The sequence below is a fragment of the Leptodactylus fuscus genome, chromosome 5 (genome assembly GCF_031893055.1).
Source record: "Leptodactylus fuscus isolate aLepFus1 chromosome 5, aLepFus1.hap2, whole genome shotgun sequence".
Classification (NCBI taxonomy): Eukaryota; Metazoa; Chordata; class Amphibia; order Anura; family Leptodactylidae; genus Leptodactylus; species Leptodactylus fuscus.
Window position 1 is genome coordinate 16,859,623 of NC_134269.1, and position 22,497 is coordinate 16,882,119.

The 22,497-nt window shown below is 40.6% G+C and overlaps 1 protein-coding gene across 1 annotated transcript; it reads left to right on the forward strand.

Annotated features, from left to right (window-relative positions):
* The first annotated feature begins 120 nt into the window (after positions 1 to 120).
* On the forward strand, positions 121 to 22,082 carry LOC142204434 (A.superbus venom factor 1-like). The gene is made up of 25 exons (XM_075275746.1): positions 121 to 152; positions 988 to 1,174; positions 1,274 to 1,436; positions 1,675 to 1,745; positions 5,105 to 5,199; positions 5,433 to 5,515; positions 5,608 to 5,695; positions 6,325 to 6,427; positions 7,328 to 7,448; positions 8,132 to 8,247; positions 9,799 to 9,996; positions 10,275 to 10,466; positions 10,664 to 10,816; positions 10,922 to 11,084; positions 12,494 to 12,562; positions 12,948 to 13,010; positions 14,377 to 14,516; positions 15,478 to 15,544; positions 16,731 to 16,817; positions 18,993 to 19,053; positions 19,464 to 19,489; positions 19,718 to 19,857; positions 20,503 to 20,569; positions 21,855 to 21,941; positions 22,027 to 22,082. The coding sequence occupies exons 1-25, from the start codon at positions 121 to 123 to the stop codon at positions 22,080 to 22,082; spliced, it is 2,628 nt and encodes an 875-aa protein (XP_075131847.1).
* The last annotated feature ends 415 nt before the right edge of the window (positions 22,083 to 22,497 follow it).

Genomic DNA, 22,497 nt, shown 5'->3' on the forward strand with positions numbered 1-22,497 from the left:
ACTTTTACATTCGAATAGCGAGTGCTACTCGATTGAGTACGAGTATTTCTAATACCGTAATATTCGATCGAATACCTACTCTATCGAGTACTACTCGCTCATCTCTATATACTACCCAACATGTTTAATGCTTATGTCAACAAATTCTCCAAGTACAGTACTATGATGTATTCTGATGGAGATATGTCAGGGATCTTTATTGTGGGAAAGTTGTAGTTTTTATTGGTATTAATTTTTGGCATGTATGACTTTTGATCACTTTTCATTGCTATTTTTGGGAGAAGCGAGGTCACCAAGTACATTAAATTTCTGTAGCCCACAGCAGTCTTCACATTCCTCCTTCCTGCACCAGTTCTTTTTTTTTTTTTTTTTTTACAGAGTTCACCGTACATGATAAGTAATGTATTTTTTGGATAGTGCAAATTCATATACCCATGGGAATACCTGATATATTTGTTCACTTTACTTTGTTTACATTTTATATTTTTTAGATTAAAATATTTTGATAACTTTTTTCCTGGTTTACAGGGGGAATTGAACTTAGGATCTGCTATTGTCCAGTGCAATTTATTGCAATGCATTGTATTGTAGTATATTGCACATAGACCCCCTATGAGGAGCAGGAATAGGCAGCCATAGGAGACACAGTAAAGAGACACAGTATGGAGACATAGTAAGGAGAGATAGTACTGTTATCGTCACCTGCAATCAGAACCTTCAACAATATATGATTCATCCTACCTGTATATACTCCCTTATATAGCAGCATTTAACAATGAAGTGAAATGTTTAACCCTATAGGCTTCTCCAGACTACTTTAGAATATCAGAGTTGTATCAGTTTTCATGTATCTTCATTAAAAGAAGAGAACATCTGACAGGTCGTTTCCCACAACTTTTAGCAAGAGCCCACCATAGACCTTCGTTTGGCCCTTATTGTTTATTCTGAATGGTTTGTCTGATATATCTGTGCTATCTTCTGTGTTAGGTGCGCTCTTATTACACCCAGCGTGCTACATTTGGATAGTGAAGAAACCATCGTCATAGATGGACACAACAAGGCTTCTGAGGCTGAAGTTGAGATTCAAGACTTTACCAACAGAGGTCTGAGTCTGGCAAAACAGAAGGTGTCCCTAAATAAGGACAACCAATTTCTGAGCACAGCTACAGTCAAGGTAACATAATGGCACAACATACTGTGCAAAGATACATTTGCAGTATTTATCGATCTTTGTTTCAACCTTTTATGGAGCATTTACTCATTTTCTTGGCAGATTCCATCTAAAAATTTAGCAAAGGATCCAAAATCCAAGCAATATGTCTACGTGACGGTGAAGTCTCCCGTGTGTAATTTGGAAAAAGTTGTTCCACTGAGCTATCAGAGTGGATATGTCTTCATTCAAACTGACAAGCCAATGTACACCCCGGGGTCTACCGGTAATACCATGGACTGGTTGAGTTATGGTAGTGCAGTTGCTGTAACACCCCCTGTACTTACCTGAGGCTGAGAGAGTACTGTATGTGATGGATCACACCTTTCTGTGGATCTATGTGGAGTCTACATGATCACTAACAATCCACTCTCTGCAAATCCAATGCTGAATAGCAAAAGCCCCAAATACTGTTTATTTCTTGTTGGTTTTATCCATTTACCTTCTCTGTCTTCTTTACACAGTTAAGTACAAGATCTTCTTTATGAACAATAAGATGTCCTCTGTGAATAATATCATGATCACTGAATTTCTGGTGAGACAATGCACAAATTTTATTGGGGAAATCAAAGCTAAAAAACTAACAATACCAAGCAGTAGGGTTGAGCGATCGGAATCGGAAAAGATCAGATTCCGAGTAAATTTTACGATCCTGATCTTTTCTGGCGGGATCGAGGTTGGATGTTATTTCCCACAATGCTTGGCTACTGGCCAATCATTGTGGGAAATGCTAACATTAGGGTTGAGCGATCGGGATCAGCTGGAAAATGATCGAAAATTGGATTTTAAAAATGATCCTAAAATTTCAAGATCGGCTCAACCCTACCAAGCAGGTGTTGAAGAAGCCATCTAACAAAAAAGATTATTCTCTGGGTTTCATGATATACATTGTAGTGAAGATAATCTGCTGGCAGTGTTTGAGAGTTATCAAGTCTTCCAATACTCACCTTTGTCATGTGACCAGAAATCAGATTCTCTAACTGACACAATGTATCATTTGAGGATGTGAGTGAGCGTGTTGGTCATAGCTGTGGACCTTAGGAGACGGAAAGGCTCATAAATTCACTTTATGACCACTTTCACTACTATTTACATCATACACCTATCTATTGTTCTTGTTTTATAGGGGCCTGAAGAAGACGCCGCTCCGGCGTCAAAACGCATAGCCACTCTCTGTCTGTCTGTTTGGAACCAATAAATGAATATTAATTTATTTAAGCTTTGGTTTCCTTGGATTCCATCCAGTGGCGCTCCCATTCCATCCAGCGGTTTTGTTTTCTCCACTCCCACCTATCTATTGGGGCAGAGAATAAACTTTTTTGTTGGATTGGCTTGTAAAGGAGGCAATAGTGGCGGAACAACACTGCTATGGCACCGGAGCCATGGTTTTATCCAAATCAGAATCACGTGTAGCAAATTATCGTTCAGTAAAATGAATACTGCATTATAGTAGACTGATCTTGTTTTTTTACCCCAAAGGAGGAGTTAAAAAAAACAAAAATAGCAATACAAGGATGTATATCAAAATTGGTGAACCTCAGGAGATTCGTCTCAACAAATATTCACGAGGTTCAACCTTCCAGTTTGTTTCAGGCCAAGTTTGTTGGGCACAAAATGTAAGTGCTCTTATTATACTCTGGGGTCAGACAGTACAGTATAATAAGTGGAGGTCCAGGGGAGAAGAGCATTTATACTCATTTTATCTTACCTCTCTTGGGCATCCTTGTGGTGCCCGCTGGTCTCCCAGAATCCTCTTCTGACCACTGGCTTCTGTCACATGCCCTTGATTCATGTGGCACCCCAGAGTATATTAGAGTTCTGTGGGTGATGAAAACCAAAATTTCCAAAAACATTTGGAAATGTGGGTCAAATCTGGTTAAAACTGAATGGTTTAGCTAACCCCTAGACGTAAATTAAAGATTAAGGCTTTTAACAATTTAACCCCTAGACATCTCTAATCTGGCAATTTACGTCATTCTATCTGATACCCCACACCGCCATTTACAGCTGCTCCCGTAGGAGTGATAAGAGTCTTATCTCCATGCCTAGATTATTGTCTGAGACTTGCTGTTGTGATGATAAAGGACTTAAACAATTCCATTATCACTTTGATCACCAAAATTTAACTTTTTATAGTGATCACTGTGAAATAAAAGAGTCTTCTGATTCATATTGTGCTAACAGAAGTTGCTCCCTCTACCAGTCCCTCCCTTCACTTTCTTCCCCAAGATCTCCTCTGTCAGCAGGGAGCCTAGCTAGAGATAACACCGGCAGTTTACAGCCCTCTACTATACTCAACTACTGGTTCATTTACAAATGGAATAGGGGGTCCAGAAAATAAGCCATGCTGGATATATAACTATATAAAACCTAACTTTTGTTTAAAAAAAAACAAACAACTATATAAACTCTGTAAACCCGGTGATCAGAAGAACTAGGAAATCTAATTTTAATATGTTAATTAGAGATGAGCGAGTAGGTGTTCGATAGAATACTACGGTATTCGAAATACTCGTACTCGATCGAACACTACTAGCTGTTTGAAGTTTAAGGTTCGATGCAGAACCAGTGTTGATTGGCAGAATGTTCTTCTCTTACCTTTAGAAGTCTTCTCCGTGCAGCGTCCCCGCGGCGTCTTCTGGCTGGAATTCACGCTGCCTAGGCATCCGGCCTAGGCAGAGCCGACTGCGCATGCGCGGGCATGCCTTCGCATGCGCAGTCAGCTCTGCTCAGGCGTCGGGCCGGGCAGAGCTGACCGCACATGCACGGTCGGCTCTGCCTAGGCCCCGAAGCCTAGACAGAGTGAATTCCAGCCGGAAGACACCGCGGGGGTGCTGCGCTGGGAGAAGACTTCAAGGTGAATCCATCCCGACCGTCACTTGTCGACTTTGTAAGTATAATTGTATCAAATTTTGCCTACCCCTAAAACGAGCATTTCCCCCCATAGACTATAATGGGGTTCGAAATCCGTTCGAACAGCCGAACAGTGTGCGGCTGTTCGAATCGGATTTCGAACCTCGGACATTTTAGTGTTCGCTCATCTCTAATGTTTATATGTAATAGTATATATATTTTAAAAATTATTTTTTTTCACATTTGATAACATTCTTCTACTTCTAGCATAAAAGAAATATTCAACTTATTTAACAAATAACACTATTTATTATAAGCCTTATGGGTCCAGGAAAAAACATGGTAAAAATAGTTGAGATATTCAAAGCCATAAAAAAGATATTGGTATGTAATGCAACGAAAACAAAAGTGCTAAATTTGGACTAATCATTCGGGCATCAATGACCCTTGGTTCTGAAAGGGTTAAGTAACCCTTTAGTTTTTGTTAAGCCTCTACTATACATCAGTCGCTACTCATTTAAGTCCAATAGTTTATTAAGTGAATGTAATATACAGGGCTCATTGCCGACATGCAAAGCTGATATCAAGTAAAGGATTTATAAAAATAAGCACTCAGAGGAATAAGTGGGATGCTAGTATTTGTATAATACCACCATATAGTGCCCAATTCATAGCATCATAAAATTATACACATCTGTCCCTGGTGCTCCGGTGTCCTCCCAGCATCTTCGCCGGCTGTGACATCTTGAGTCCCTTCCACTGAGGCCAATCTGTGACCATTAAGGCCAATCAGCAGCCTCAGAAAGGGACCTGGGCCTGCACAGGTAGTGATGCCATGTGTCCTTCGCTGAAGCCGATGATTGACCTCAGAGGTCACAATCGGTGGGGACAACACCAAAAGTATGGCTCTGGACTGAAGTACAGCAATCTCTATTATTGCTCCAAATTAAAATTGTTACGTAGTTTGAGTTAGATACTCCCAGAGGATATCACTTTACCCCATTACTTTGGTTGTTTCATCTTCAATTTTTCTCTTTACAGAACCCTGAAAATGTCATTGTTAAGAGAGAGAAAGTCCGGACTGAAGAAGACTCCGGTATTATCTCTTCATCCCACAACCTGACAGACCCAGTGAGGTAACCATTACACGTCACACTTACAGCAAATATCTGGGTAATTTGATAGACATTAATTATAAATTGACTATATTGATAGTGCCATAACTTCCCATATAAATAGTGATAGTCGTACAGCACACATATTAGTACATGACATATAGTACCTAAATAAGTATGTCCATAAAGTGCTCAGTTGCATGGTCCCATATAGTGCTCATATCATATAATGCCATATCTATCTGCCCCCGCAGTCCTGGTGTATGGACCATATCGGCAAAGTATGAAGACTCTCCAGAGCAAAATTACAGCGCACACTTTGAGGTGAAGGAATATGGTAAGAGAATATTACTATGGGACATGCTGGTGACATCAGATTATATTCAGTTATAGAAGAATGTCTAACACTTTCTACTTTTCCCCATACAGTCCTCCCTACATTTGAGGTTCAGCTGATCCCGGAGAAGAAATATTTTCATGTCGATGATCCTGAATTTTCAGTGGATATTAAAGCAAAGTAAGAACCAGATCAGTGTGAGAAGAAAAAACCTAATATCAGCGGCAGACCATAGTCCCTGAGCTGTTCCCAAAACTATGTCCTCCCACCCCACATGTGTGCTACATCCAATGGTGAACTGTAATATGGACGATGTTGACCGTCCATAATCCTAAAGGGAACTTGTCACCAGGTTTTGGGTCCTTATGCTGCAGGTGCCTCGGATTTCAGTTCTGTCTATTACTCTATTTCTCAGTTTATGTTAAGTTTTAATCTGAAGAATCCTGGATGAGACCACTAGAGCTGAAGTCACTAGGTTTGTGGCCCTAAGAAAATGCAGCTAGTTAGGGGCCCAAAACTTGATAACAGACTCAATTTCCTTACTCAAGATAACAGGCTCAAGTACCTTACTTTGAGTGCAGATAGAAGTGGTGGCAGAAAACAGAAGAATAATGCTATAAAAGGAGTAGAAGGAAGCAAGAGGACCTATCTGGGGTAGGGGACACATAACTGTGTGCTAACTAATGATGGCAACCAGTGGGCAACCATTCTATTCAGGACGAGGGTTGGCACTGGCTACTATCTCTAGTCTGTGCACCCCACATTAGTACTGCTCATAAATGTGGTGTCTTTGTTTTTCTCTTTATCAGTTACCACTTTGGGAAGCCTGTAAATGGCATGGCATTTGGAATATTTGGGGTGAAGAAAGATGATGTAAGGACCAGTCTACCAGATACCCTGAGACAGATTCCGGTAAGAAAAAATGAAACAATTCTGAATATCATCAAGAACATGCCTGCCTTATTATCAAAGCATCTTGTGAGGGTGATATACAGATGTAGCCACGTATAACATGATTTTTGACATGTTAATGATATATCTTATCACTTCATCTTGTTTCCATTGCTTCCAATGGCTTTTCTTCTTAGCCATGTGCAGCAATTTATTAGATTGCAGTTGATAATTGCGACATCCTTAGCTCTGAATAGTGAAAGGTGAAGGGTAGCTCCATCTCAGGAGTATTAGAAAAGTTTGCCTCAAAGTTCAGTTTGGCCCAAACTGGTTGTGATTCTTGGGCACCAAAATTTCCTTATCTACTTTGTGCCATTTAGAATAGTGACATATTTTATGTTATAGAGAGACCTTTGGGGCCCCTTCAGAATCCACTGCCCCCTCTATGGCTACACCCCTGCTGGAGTCTCTTCAGACCCCAAAGTAAAATAATCAGAGATCTAGGAGAGGTGCATGAAAATAATAAACTAGCGCACCCACCTTTCCACACCTCTCTCATATGACTAGTTTTCTAGGTGACACCAACAACCTCAGGACACTGATGAAGCTTGTGATTGGGCATCTGTAGTCACCCACCCTGGGCCTCCAAATAACATATTCTGAGGCTTGAAGAGACACCAGAGTATCTTAATGATTAGTGTGTGGCAAACGCAAAAAAATCTCGGGTTCTGCCAAATCTAAATTTTTGGAAAACACATAACAAACCCAGTTCTTTACTTCTTTACTTATCCCTAGTTTTGACTTTGAAGCTATAGAAGCCTCTTCCACAAATTTTGTTTCTTGTTTGGCTTACATCTTATTTTTATCTCTACCACCATTTAGTATTTTTTGGTTTCTCAATAACTATTTTCTGTCCATTAGATTGAGGACGGACTAGGACATGTTGTGCTGAGGAGAGAAGATCTTGTGAAGAGCTTTAGCAATGAGGATGACATGTTACAGCATAGCTTATATATGTCAGCTACTATCACTACTGATTCTGGTGAGTACTTTGTGGCGGAATAATCATAGATGACTATTGCACTAGTAGAGGGCAGCTGTCTAATAGACATCATCTATTACTAAGACAGGGCGAAATGTAATAGCTAAATAAACACTCATCCTAAATTATTAAAAGGTTTTTCTAGAACTTTTAAATTATGATCTCTCCATAGGATAGGCTGTCTATAGAATATCTGTGGGGGTCCAATCCCTGGAACGAACCCCCATGGGTCAACTGTGTGATGCGGCAATAGCTGAGCTGCAATACCAAAAACAGCCGCTGTCCAAATGTACGGTGCTGTGCCTGGTAAAGTACTCAAGAGACTGCAGCACTCATGTGACTGCTGCACCTTCTTCTATCAGCTGATTGACTGGGGCCTGGGTGTTGGACCCCTGCAAGTTGGTCATCAATTACTGCAAAACCTATTCAATAGACCATTTCTTTGAAAAAAAACTACCCCCTTATCCAGGCAATCATTTTTGAGAAGACCACCCAACATAAGACCATTTTTAAAGCAATTTTGATAGGTCATCTGAAAAAGATTTTGCTGTGTTCATCTTTGAAAACCCCTATAACCTGATGCCCACTGCCACCAGGAGTACTAGGAAGAGTCAGGTAGGATCCAACACCTGAATGTCCTACATTTGTACTTGTATTCCTCACAATCTTTGTCTTTCTTTCAGGCAGGGAAACCGTGGAAAATAAATTGGAAGATATTTACATTGTGAGGTCACCATACAAAGTTCTCTTTACCAAAACCTCCAAATATTTTAAAGTTGGAATGCCCTTGGACCTTTTGGTAGGTGATGCTTTTTTGCAAATGATATCTATTAAAATGCAAGATATAGCCATGTGTGTGCATTGACCAACCAGTAACTACCTCACTACAACAATGACCTGCTGTTAGGATTGGGTCCCGCAGGTTGCTATCATAGCGCACAGCGCCACCTGCGGGTCAGTCTAACCGCCCAGCATTCACCTTACTGAGCATGCTCAGACTTTTGGAGCCGCTCACAAGCTAAGTGGCATTTCCCCCCTACTGAGCATGAGCGGTGAGGTCATGACCACCGCCCCAATTGGGCGGGGACTTCCCTTTAAATAGTGTGAGCCGACGCCCGCCGGGTGCTCACACTTTGACTAAAATCTCCTCTAAGTTCAAGGAATGAATGACAGTAGTTTGCAGGGATAGGCTCCAGTACTCAGGCAGGTTTCAGACTAGGCCTCTGTGTGGGGTTCCTCTGCTTCTCCTGGGTGCTGTTAGTTAGGACCTGTAAACCCTGAACTGTTAGAGCTACACCAGGGTTAGGAGCGGTAGATGCCATTCCAGCTTGTAGATCTGCAGCAGGTATGGTCTCTGAGATAGCCTATGTGTACTGTCTGATTTCATGTACCAGGAGCATGCAAACTCTCCTGCTAACTCTAAGCTGTGTGCAGGAGAATGTTCTAAACTTCTGTGATGGCCCCTAGCTGTCGCAGAGGTAAGTGTGTGTGTTTTCTGGCCTGGGGTGAGTGTTAACCCTTACAATATAAATTGTTTTAATTCTAAAGGTTTTATATTTAATTTTTCATACGTTCTTTTATGCTTTTGTAATTTTCTATTTTTTTGTGTCTCTTGAGGGGATTGGAACTTGGAATCTCTTGATCCCCAGTGCAATGTACTGCAACACTTTGGTATTGCAGTATATTGCAAATAGGCTCTCTGCATGCAATCGGGAAAGTCATCCAGGAGGATATTAAGTGTCTAATAATGGCTGTTCAATCCCTCTAACCACACAGATGCTGTGATAGCTATTGAGCATGGCATCTGAGGGGTTAAACTGCCAGAGTATTTTCCGGCTCAGAAGCCAGTCCCTGTCATGACTGACACCTGGTTGTTATGTCATATCATAAGAGTTTTGTAGCTGTATGCTCAGCGCAGTGTAATAGTATAGGAAGGGGTTAAACAATGAAGATGAATCAGCCCTCACATAAGCGATGTGGCCCCGTTATAAAAAAAAAAAGCTGATCTGCCGGGTGCTGAGCTTTGGACCTCCCCCAATCTAAAAATGATCCATTTTAAGGATAGGACATATTAATAACTAATATAACCCTTTTAACTGAAGAAATAGGTCGCACCCTGATAATGCAGCAGAAGGACCTTTACAATTCTTCTCATATAAGGTTCATTTGTTACATTTTCTAAAGTTTATTTAAAATAGTCGTGAATTGCAGCCTTTAAAGGCTTTTGTTACCACGCCATGATATAATGGATGGACTTATTGTATAATTGCATTTGATATCTAAACTGGAGATCAGTTAAGTCTTGTCACATCCGTATTCTCTGTATTCTTACAATGTCTTCTGATTCCAGTTGAGGACTTCCCATCCTGCGCTCCCACCTACTCGGCAAGCAACTATGACGGCCAATGCTAATCAGTCAGATGGAAATTACCTGCACATCGGTATCTCTGCCACAGAAGTCAAACCTGGAGATGATCTCGCTGTAAATTTCAATATTCCCAATACCAGCATGGCTGACGAGAACCAGATACAACACATCACCTACCTGGTAAACAGTTTCCATATTTTCCACAACGACTTGACTCTTTCAGGGTAAAATGTCAATAATATTTCTTAATAGATATTGTAGAATGTTGTATTTGGATCTAGTAAGGATAAGTCTTGGGGTCTTACAATATATAATATTCTATCAGAATCGAGAAGTGGCTGTAGAAGTTATTGTATCATCATGAATCCTATGGCTACATCACTGTTACATCTGAAAGATGATACATCTCTTCGGTTTGACCCAAGTTTGACTTTCTATCTACTGTTTCATCCTTTTAGATCAAGAGCAAGGGCAGGATACAGAAAGTGGGTAGACAACCTCGGCAGCAGGGTCAGAAATTGGTCACCATGAATCTCCCCATCAGAGAAGAATTCCTCCCATCCTTCCGTATAGTTGGATATTACATTGCTGGAAATGAGATTGTCTCAGATTCTATGTTGGTGGATGTAACAGACTTGAGCATGGAAACGGTGAGGAGTCTTATCTGGAATATAGATGCTGTTAGTTGTTGTTTTTATAATCTATAGAGATTAAGAACTAGAGATAAGAAGTGTAAGGTAGTAAAAGAGACTAGACAGATCATCTTTATACTGAATGAAACCTAATGTTACCACCTGCCATATATGTAGAATGTCTGCTAATATACTGATGTTATATCTTGGCACAGCGGTCAGTGACGGGTAAAACAGAACAAGGCAACAAAGTCCAAAGCCCTGGTTCTACCATGAAACTGCAACCACAAGCAGATCACAAGGCCAAGGTGGCGCTCATGGCCATAGACAAAAGAGTCAACAGCGAATTTAAGATCTCCCAAAAGAAGGTGAGAAGTTTATAGTACACCACATGAGACACCAAAGTGTAGCAAATGATCTCTATCAAGGTCAAACCTATCTATTTCCGTTTTTTTGCTACTGTTCCTATCTAGGTGAGGGATTCGGTGGAGAAATCAGACCTTGGCTGCTCCCCGGAAAGTGGTGCCGATAGTATGGGGGTGTTTTATGACGCCGGCTTGGCCTTGCAAACAAGTTTCCAAACAACAACCCATCAGAGATCAGGTGACGGATCTCTTCGCATGTCACTAAGAAAACGTATTTTATTCTACAAAAAAAGTTCTGTTTTGATGTTTTTTTTCACTGAAAGATTTGATGTGAAGAAGAGAGTCAAGTGACATAAGGAGCGAGCTATAATGGGAAAGCCGTAGAAGGAGTCCTAAAAGAAACAAGAATAGAGGAGGGGTGAGACGTAAGACAAGTCCAGGTGGATAGTTGTTAATAGAGGAGGAGAGAAGAGGAGACACCATGACTATAAGAGTGTAGAAAGATCATTAGCTCAGAAGAGGGAAGGATCAATGGAGACGTCTGGAAGATGAGAATTTGAAAATGTGATAAGGAATAAAAGAGGTTTAGGCATTGCAGAAATATTTTACAGAATATTTCATCCAGGGGACATGCATTGAGATAGTCAAGACCTATAAGTACCTGGGTGTGCTCCTCAATAATAAGCTGGACTGGGCTGATCACCTGGAGGCGCTGCACAGAAAGGGCCACATCAGACTCTACCTGCTCAGGGGGCTGAGGGCCTTTGGAGTCCAGGGGGAACTTCTTAAGGCCTTTTTCCATTCTGTAGTAGCATCAGCCATCTACGGAGTTGCCTGCTTGGGAAGTAGCATACCAGCCAGGGACAGAAATAGACTTGACAGGCTGGTTAGAAGGGCCAGCTCTGTCCTGGGGAGCCCCCTGGACCCAGTACAGGTGGTGGGTGACAGAAGGATACTGTCCGTGGTGACCTCCATGCGGGAGAACAAATCCCACCCCATGTGTGAGACAATGATAGCACTGGGCAGTACTGTCAGTGACCGATGCTTCACCCCATGTGTGAGAAGGAGCTATCAGAGATCTTTCCTCCCAACCGCGGTCAGGCTGTACAACCAACACCGAGCTAAGCGGAGATCACTCCATACAGAGAACTGAAGATCCTTAACTTGTGATATCCTCCTACTATCTTCTTTCCTTTATCTTTTCTCTGTACTTACAGTCACTGTAATGCCTCTACCCAGGAGATTTTTGTATGTTATATATTATTGGATTATCTATGCTGCTGTGACATACTGAAATATCTCCATGGTGGGACAATTAAGGGATTATCTTATTTTATGATCATAGAAGGGAAAAGAAATAGAACAAGTCCTGAAGGAGAAAATATTGGAGGTAAGAAGCGTAGCAGAGGTCCTAAGGAAAAAATGTGATACAACTGTTCAAAGTGAGAATATGATGGGTTGAAAAAAAAGAAAGTGGAAGACTCATGTGACTACGAAGAGATGAGGAGGGAAAAAAGCAGGAGAGAAGTTCTGACCATAAATCTGGTCGTACACATCAGAAATTGGTTCATTCCATCCCTTGTGATTGTTACATGATGGTCGATGACTTGTCTGTCACACAAAGGCCATTGTATTGTCTGTGATACATATTAATCCTTCCTTCTTTTGTCTCCCCATTAGAATGTGAAGTCCATGGTACTCGGAGGCGCCGCTTCTCTGTACATCTGACTGCGAAGGAAACTATACAAGGTGAGATGAAGAGCGGTGGATGATGATTGTTTTCCTTTTTTGCTCTATTAACTGGAATTTACTTGGACATTCGATAACAGATACTGATGAATGCTATACTTACATAAAATTGCACTATTAGCCACTTCTCTGTATACAAAGTATACATTACCACCCAGGTAAATCACCACATCACTAGGATGGAGAAAATGGCTTCCACCACATCCTGTAGGGTCTGTTCTGCCTTCCTCTGGGTCAACACTGTAAAATAGTTGATGTAAATTTATTAAAAAAAAATATATGTTTAGTCTTTTCATTGCATATCTAATCCATGATGAATACCTGCTGATAATCGCCGGTGTATTGTCTATAATTCCCATTAATTATTCTATCCTATTTATATCAGAACCTCCAGCTTCTCGGAGGCGCCGTGCTTCTACACAACTGGTCGGAATGAGAACTACAAATGGTGAGATGAAGGGCAGTGGCCAATGATCCTCCTATTATGTCATTTTTGATGGATCTACATGGGATCTGAAAAGTCAGCATAATACAGAATGCCAATAAGCCATATCCTTGGACCTTACCCATTTCTACTGAGTAACAGTACCCTCCAATCTATATGTAGTGATAAGGACTCACTAGTTCCCACTACACCATATAATGTTACCTAAGTGGCACCACACAGTATACTGACACCCAGAATATAATGGCCCTGCACTGTATGATGACACCATTCACTGATAAATTCTGTGAGCAGTTTCCAAAACAGGGTTTTGGGGGTCTCTATTGTATTGGTACTCTAGGGACTGTGCGACCTGGCACCTGAAAAATATTCCAACAACATCCAAAAGCCAAATAGTGCTCTTTCCATTTCAAGCCCCCCCTCCCCCCATACAACCGATTATGACTACATATGGGGTACCGCTGTGTTCATGAGCAATTGTTTAACTACCTGTGAGGGCTTTTTCTCCTTTAACCCTATGTAAAAATTAAAACTTTGGGGATAAAGTGATGTTTTAGTAATTTTTAATTTACACCTCCCAATTTTAATAAAGTCTGCTAAACAGCTGTGGGGTGAAAATGCTCCCTATACCTCTGGATAAATTCCTTTCAGCACTGTGTATTCCAAAATGGGGTCACTTTTAATGGGTTTCCATTGCCTTGGTACTCTAGGGACTTTGCAAATGAGACATGGCGCCTAAAAACTATTCCAGCAAAATCTGCTTTTCATACCCTCAGTGTCGCTCCTTCGATTCCGTGGACTGCCATGTGCCCAAACATCAGTTTACACCCACAGGTGGGGTATTTCTGTGCCCAGGAGAAATTGTATAACAAACTGTGAAATGAATTCTCTCCTTTAACCCTTTGTGAATGGATTCATTTTAGGGCTAATTGAGAGTATTTTTGAAAAAAAAATGAAATATTTAAATTTCACCTCCATATTGTTTTCATTCCCATGAAATGCATAAAGTTAACAAATTTTCCAAATGCTATTTTTAATTATTGGAGGGGTGCAGTTTTGAGAATGGGGTGATTTATGGGGGGTTTCTATTATATGTTAACCAGTTATGGCACCTCATAAAAAGGCACAATATGGTGTCTACTGCGGGGAATGACAGGATCTACTGGTGATGTTATAGGCTCATATCATTGCTGCCAAACTAAACTTTTTCCAAACATAGAACCACATCTAACACATCTACTGGATTGATTTATTTGTGCCGAATGCCTTGTATAGAGGTCGTGATCAGAAACCATGGAATAAACCAATGTGTATGAAATAAACTCAATGTAGTGTCATGATACCAACACGGTTTCTGTTCCATATTCAGGCATTTATGTTTCCGAAACGTATAATATCCCGGTAATGAAGGATTTCTTCATTGACTTGAGGCTGCCATATTCTGTGGTGAGAGATAAGCAGGTGGAAATTCGAGCCGTAATGTACAACTATGGAAGTGACAAGATCAAGGTAAAGGATGACATCCGAGGGAGCCAAAACTTTTTGAACAAGTCATGAGTCTGAGGGTGGGTCAACACCTGCGCCCGGTCTCTGCTTTTGGGTTTCCGTCTTCTGCCGAGAGAAACTAGACAGGAGATGGAAATCCGGTGGTCCGTTTTCAAACCCATTCACTTGACTGGGTTTGCAAAGTTACCGACTGAGTGTCTTCTGCCTCTCCGCAGCGAAACCTACATGACTGGGTTTGAAAACTGACCGCCGAGTTTCCGTCTCCTGTCCAGTTTCTCTCAGTAGAAGGCGGAAACCTGAAGGTGGAGACCAGGCGCAGGTGTGAACCCACCCTGACTTTGTTTTACTTTCTAAACTTTCATCCACAGCAAAAGATAGGGCATGTCATTTATTTTTCCCGCTAACTAGCTAGCGGGAAAATAAAGCGAGCGGCTTCCATTGAAGTGAATGGGAGACTTTTTTGCAGGCAGATTTTGAGGTGGATTCCGCATCAAAATCTACCTGCAAAAAACTCAGTGTGAACATACTCTAATATGGTAAAACTACTGATACTTGATGAGCAGTCTTATATAAACTTATTAGACCTATATCCACATACAGTAGAATAGCCTTCTTTTTCAGATCTATTCTCACAACATACTATATAGTGGTGCGGTGCTATCTGTCTTTACGATCACTTACTGTCCTATATGTGTTAATTCTGTATTACATGTAGTGATGTAACTAAAATCTGTCCCTATACCCCCCTTAGCCCCCTCTCTATTATCACCTTGTTGTATTGATTATTCCAAACCAAATGCCAGAACCCTCCATAAAGATGGGACAAGAATAATAGACTCGGTATCTTTGAGGCTTCATTCCAAACTCTACCATCACATTATTGTATCTCGGTAGTTACATATATATCACTGTATTGCTCATTCACTAAGACACAATGTATTTACCTCCTTATATTGTCTTACAGCCAGAAGGAATTCGTATTAACAAAATTGTAAAACAAATGACACTGGATCCACAGGCCAAAGGTAAAGGTAAGTCCATTGTTCTCAGTCCATTGTGGCAAGAAGTGGCGGCAACCGCAAACAGAGTAGAGTAAGAGCTGACTATAGTATTCGAATACACATGGGGTTTGTTTGTTGTCTGCTACCATAGAGATTCATAGATCTACTTTGGATTTGCATTGACAATATGGTAGAATATTTCTAAAAAAGGTATTTGCACTTTTGTTTAATTTTTCTATTTTAGCCTTTCCGCAACATGTAGCCTTTTAGTCACTTTTGAGAGATGGAAATTGGTTGCTGCCGCATACATATGCTTTAAAGGGGTTGTTTGCCATATTGATTCGGTGTTTAATGGAAGTGCTGAGGGGGACAATAATATTAAAAACTTTACTCACCTCTCCCCAATCCTGTGTTTCCGGCCAGGTCTGGTCTTCAGTTTACAGGTCCACCCACTGATGTCAGCAGTGATGCCAATTTTGTACTAGGTGACTGCCTCAGCAGTGACCTCTTCACAAATGGCATGTGACTGCGGTGAGCTGCTGTTTGTGAAGAGGTCACCACTGCTGACATCAATGTGGAGACCTGTAAACTGAAGACCAGATCTGCCACGGCTGAAAACAAAGGACTGGGGAGAGGTGAGTAAAGTTTTCTTTTTTTTTTTCTTTTTTTTTTTGTACATGGCTCCTCCAGTGGCAGTGGTAAACATTAAGGCTACATTCACATGGAGTAACGCTCCACTCATTCTGACACGTAAACACATGTCAGAGTGAGTGCAGTAAAATAGAGTCCCATTGACTTCAATGGGTTCGATCTTACGCGTCTTACTCAATGGGAGGCTTTTTCACCTATTGCTTTCAATGTCATACGCGCGAAACACATTGAAAGCAATAGGTAAAAAAAGCCTCCCATTGAGTTCAATGTGTAGCACGCGTAAGACCGAACCCATTGAAGTCAATGGGACTGTTTTACTGCGCTCACTCTGACACGTGTTTACTTGTTAGGGAGAAAAAAATTCTATTTTAATGATTGAATCCCTTTAACAACAAATTGTCATTTTATTGTAACATTTTTGGAAAGAATGGCACAATGTAAAGAAAAGATGAACAAAATTTGATATATTGTGAAGAAAACAAGAACTTATGTCAGGAGAGTTGGCAGGTCCGCTTTGCACAATGTTTTCAGGACATGATATAGATGTTGTTTTGACCTCCATTAGATGGTGTTCAGGAGGAGGCCGTGTATTCACTGGACTTGAAGGATATTCTACCAAGGACAAATTTTGAAATCATTGTGACTTATAAAGGTATAAAAACATTTACTTACTGCCCTCATCCCTCATGCCAAGCCATGTCTTCTTTATACATGATGTCCATCCCCAATGTCCTGCTAAATAGTATTTGATGAAACTTACAAGTCTCCTATGTTCTCCCAACAACAACTTGTGAAGTAAACACTAAAACATGGACCTATAAGGAGGCGATGTTTCCATTTCTGTGTTGAAACCAGAAATAGATCAACCTGGTGGCCTAAAATGAAGATCTAATGATCTCCATTCTAAGGTCCACAGGTACATTGTGATCTATTGTTTGGCCACCCCCTTTTAATACCTTGTAGACTCAACATTATCCATATTGCAGACCAAGTGACCATGGAGTAGACTTTCTGGCCTTCCATGTTTTACGATATTTCCTATTAAATTAACAACATAGAACTCTAACTCCTTCCACATCTGCAACATACTATAATGTTGTTTTGACCATATTGTTAACTACAAGAACAGCGCTGAGGGGTTGTCATAGTAGCCAGGAGGCCTACAAATGGCCTCCAGACCCTCATGCATGCCATACAGAAACAGGACCTCATCGGTATCTAGCAAGATGTACGATATAATTAAATACAGAAGGGTCTCAACTCATCCCAGGTTCAAGTCACCTGTGGAACATGTAAGAAGAATAAAAGTAAAATAAAATACAATTTTATAACAAAAAAAAAATAGAGAAATAAGAAATGTTAAAAAAAAAATTCCTATTTTAAAAAAAATAAAAAAAAATTGCTGCATGTATACAAGTCCAAACTGTTAAAATATAATGTTACATAGGCTATATGGTGAGTACTGTGATACAAAAAAAAATGAATGGGATCTGCTTTATACGCGCTGATTCTGAACGCGTTTTAACGTTCAGAATCAGTCACCGTATCCGTAGTGTGAATGCACCCTCATATTGCAAAAATAAAAAAGTTATGGACTATGAAATACTGAGTTGGACTGTATACACATGTGGACAAAATTGTTGGTCCCCCCTCGTTTAATGAAAGAAACCCCACAATGGTCACAGAAATAACTGGAATCTGACCAAAGTAATAAGGAATAGAAATTCTATGAAAATGAACAAATGACTGTCAGACTTTGCTTTTCGCTTCAACAGAATTTTTTTTAATAATAAACCTCCTGAAACAGCCTGGACAGAAATGACGGTTGCCGTAACTTAAAGGGGCTCTATCATTGGGAAAAGTCATTTTTAACTAATCACATCCTTGCATAGGCTTTAGAAGGTCTATTCCACAACTAAGTCCATTTTTATTCATATGCTAATGAGCTTCCAGCCAGCTCAGGAAGTTCCCAGCAGCACTGGTCCCTGCTATTATCTCCTATGTGTGTGCAAACAGGAAGCTGAGTCATCAGCAGCAGCAGCAGCAGCCTCCCATAGGAAACAATAGCAAAGAAGTGCATGATGCATCGTGCACCAGTCTAATTAGCATATGAATAAAAACGGACTTATTCAGAAACCACTGAGGCAATCTACATACTAAAGGTAAGTGTGGAATAGACTTTCTAAAGGCTATGGAAGGATATGATTAGTTAAAAATGACTTTTCCCAATGATAGAGCCCCTTTAATATTTTGCTGCACAACCTTTTGAGGCGATCGCTGTGATCAGACGATTCCTGTAACTGTTAATGAGACTTCTGCCCCTCTCAGCAGGGATTTTGGCCTCCTCACGTGCAAACTGCTGCAGTTGTCTCAGGTGTGAAGGGGCCTTTTCCAGACGCCATGTTTCAGCTCCTTCCAAAAATGCTCAGTAGGATTTAGGTCCGGGCTCACATTTCTCTCTAGAATTTTTTCTCTACTAACTAGAATTTCCTTGGACATTCCATAACAGATACTGATAAATGCTATACTTAGATATAATTGCACCATTGGCCTATTTCTCTGTATACAAGGCATACATTACCACCCAAGCAAATCACAGCATCACTAGGATGGAGAAAGTGGCTTCCACCACATCCTGTAGGGTCTGTTCTTCCTTCCTCTGGGTCAAGACTACAAAATAGTTAGTTGACATAAACTTTAAAAAAACAAACATATTTTTAGTCTTTCTGTGTTACCCTTGCACATCTAATCCATGACCAATGCTTGCCAATAATCGCTGGTGTATTGTCTATAATTCACATTAATTATTCTATCTTATTTATATCAGGACCTCCAGCTTCTCGGAAGCCGCGCTTCTACACAACTGGTCGGAAAGAGAACTACAAATGGTGAGATGAAGGGCAGTGGCCAATGGTTGTCCTATTATGTCATTGTTGATGGGATATGGAAATTCAGCATAATACAGACTGCCAATAAGCCATATCCTTAAAAGAGGATGCCGATATAAAGCAGAGATATGGTAGATAATATTTAGTAATGTATTTGGGTGGTATGACTATTGGTCTGAAAAGAAGAGAATTTCATGTTTTGAAAATTGCTTTTTTTTTTCCAAATTTCCATCAAATTTTGTATTTAGTTTTTATTAATAAATACAAAAATATGGATCAGTGTTCCCACTAACATGAAGTACAAGGTGTCACAAAAAAACAATCTCAAAATCACTTGTGTAAGTTATAGCGTCTCAAAGTTATTTCCACATAAAGGGACACGTGTCAGTTTTGAAAAATGGTTCTTTTAGGGTTAACAAAAAAAAGGCGCCATATGGTAAGAATATCTACTGCAGGGAATGACAGGATCTGCTAGTGTGTTATAGGCTCATATCATTGCTACCACAATGAACTTTTTCACATCTAACACATCTACTGGATTGATTTATTTGTGCCGAATGACTTGTATAGAGGTCGTGACCAGAAACCATGGACTAATCCAGTGTGTATGAAACAGACTCAATGTAGCGTCATGATACCAACACGATTTCTGTTCTATATTCAGGCATTCATGTCTCCAAGCCTTATAATATCCCGGTAATGAAGAATTTCTTCATTGACTTGAGGATGCCATATTCTGTGGTGAGAGATAAGCAGGTGGAAATCCGAGCCGTAATATACAACTATGGAAGTGACAAGATCAAGGTAAAGGATGACACCCGAGGGATCCAAAACTTTTTAATAAGTCATGAGCCTGACTTTGTTTTAATTTCTAAATTTGCATTCGCGGCAAGATAGGGCATGTCGGTTATTTTTCCCGTTAGCTAGCGGAAAAAAAAAAAGCGAGCGGCTCCCATTGAAGTGAATGGGAGCCTTTTTTGCCAAAATCCGACTGTAAAAAACTTTGTGTGATTCATACCCTAATATGGTATAACTACTGTTACTTGATGAGCAGTCTTAGATAAACTTATTAGACCTATATCCACATAGAATAGTCTTCTTTTTCAGATCTATTCTCACAACATACTATATAATGGTGCGGTGCTATCTGTCTTTACAATCACTTTCTATCCTATATGTGTTAATTCTGTATTACATGTAGTGATGTAACTAAAATCTGTCCCTATACCCCCTTAGCCCCCTCTCTATTATCACCTTGTTGTATTGATTATTCCAAACCAAATGCCAGAACCCTCCATAAAGATGGGACAAGAATAATAGACTCGGCATCTTTGAGGCTTCATTCCAAACTCTACCATCACATTGTTGTATCTTGGTAGTTACATAGATGTCACTGTATTGCTCACTCACTAAGACACAATGTATTTACCTCCTTATATTGTCTTACAGCCAGAAGGAATTCGTATTAACAAAATGGTAAAAGAAGTGACACTGGATCCACAGGCCAAAGGTAAAGGTAAGTCCATTGTTCTCAGTCCATTGTGGCAAGAAGCGGCGGCAACCGCAAACAGAGCTGACTATAGGATCCGACTACACATGGGGTTTGTTTGTTGTCTGTTAGACATAGAGATTCATAGATCTGCATTGGATTTGTATTCACAAGATGGTAGAATATTTCTAACTAAAGGGATTCGCAATTTTGTCTGAAAAGACCCCCGAGTATAATGATAGTGTTTATGAGGCCCACAGTGTCACTTACAAATCCCGGTCCTGCCAGGATCGGTAAGTAAATAGTGCCCGTTACCAGCTAGAGTTACTCCAGCTGGTAACGGCCTATTAAGAAAAAAAATAACGCAGCGGTAGCGGCTGTCACTGGACCCCTAATGTCCCGGGCGCTGTGGCAGCCGCCTCTGCTGCTACGGCGGTAGTTGTGCCACTGAGGGACACGCTTCTTTAAAGGTATTCAATCATTAAAATGGAATTTTTTTTCTCCCTAACACGTAGGAATAGTCTTAAGTAAGGTTATTCTTTTCCTACATTTAGAAGTCTTCTCCGCACCGCTGTTTCGTAGATATCCTGGTTTTCTTTGGTATGATAATGAGTTCTCTGACAGCACTGGGGGCGGTCCTCAGTGCTCAATTGTCCACAGTGCTGCGAGAAAACTCTCCAGCGCCGGCTTCTGTCTTCTTCTAGCACACCTTCCTGCATTGTCTTCTTCCGGTGGCTTCTTCTGACTTTAAATGGCATTCATGTTCAGTCAGCTCTGCCATTAGTTCAAGCATACTGTGTAAGTGACCACAAGACAATGGCCACAGACATTTGCTTGCGCATGCGTGAATTTTAAATCCAAAAGAAGCCGATAGAAGAAGACATTGCAGGGAGCTGTGCCAGAAGAAGACAGAGGTCGGCGCTGGAGAGTTTTCTCGCAACACTTAGGACACTCCCAGTGCTGTTTGAGCGCTGGGTACCGCCCCCAGTGCTGTGAGAAAACTCAATAGCATACCAAAGAAAACCAGGATATCTACCGAAGACTAAGGCAGGAGAAGAATAGTCTTTCTTAAGGCTATTATTACATGTTAGGGAGAAAAAAAAATCTATTTTAATGATTGAATCCCTTTACTGTAACAACAAATTGTCAATTTATTGTAAAATTTTTGGAAAGAATGGCACGATGTAAAGAAAAGATGAACAAAAATTGATATAGCGTGAGGATAACAAGAACTTATGTGAGGAGAGTTGGCAGGTCCTCTTTGCATAATGTTTTCAGGACATGATATAGATGTTGTTTTGTTCTCCATTAGATGGTGTTCAGGAGGAGGCCGTGTATCCACTGGATGTGAAGGATATCATACCAAGGACAGATTTTGAAATCATTGTGACTTATCAAGGTATAAAAACATTTACTTACTGCTCTAGTCCCCCAGCCATGTCTTCTTTATACATGATGTCCATCCCCAATGTCCTTTCAAATAGTATTTGATGAAACTTACAAGTCTCTTATGTTCTCCCAACAACAACTTGTGAAGTAAACACTAAAACATGGACCTATAAGGAGGCGATGTTTCCATTTCTGTGTTGAAACCAGAAATAGATCAACCTGGTGGCCTAAAACTAAGATCTAGTGATCTCCATTCTAAGGTCCACAGGTACATTGTGATCTATTGTCTGGCCATCTATTGTTAGACTCGACATTATCCATATTACAGACTTCTGCACTAGAGATGAGCGAACACTAAAATGTTCGAGGTTCGAAATTCGATTCGAACAGCCGCTCACTGTTCGTGTGTTCGAATGGGTTTCGAAACCCATTATAGTCTATGGGGAACATATACTCGTTAAGGGGAAACCCAAATTCGTGTCTGGAGGGTCACCAAGTCCACTATGACACCACAGGAAATGATACCAACACCCTGGAATGACACTGGGACAGCAGGGGAAGCATGT

Bases quoted from the DNA above. Each gene is read 5' to 3' on its own strand.
- LOC142204434 (XM_075275746.1), top strand. From the start codon at position 121: ATGTTTAATGCTTATGTCAACAAATTCTCCAA. The intron at 8,248-9,798 runs GTAGGTGATGCT...TTCTGATTCCAG, and splicing joins GAATGCCCTTGGACCTTTTG to TTGAGGACTTCCCATCCTGC. The intron at 16,818-18,992 runs GTATAAAAACAT...TATTTATATCAG, and splicing joins AATCATTGTGACTTATAAAG to GACCTCCAGCTTCTCGGAAG.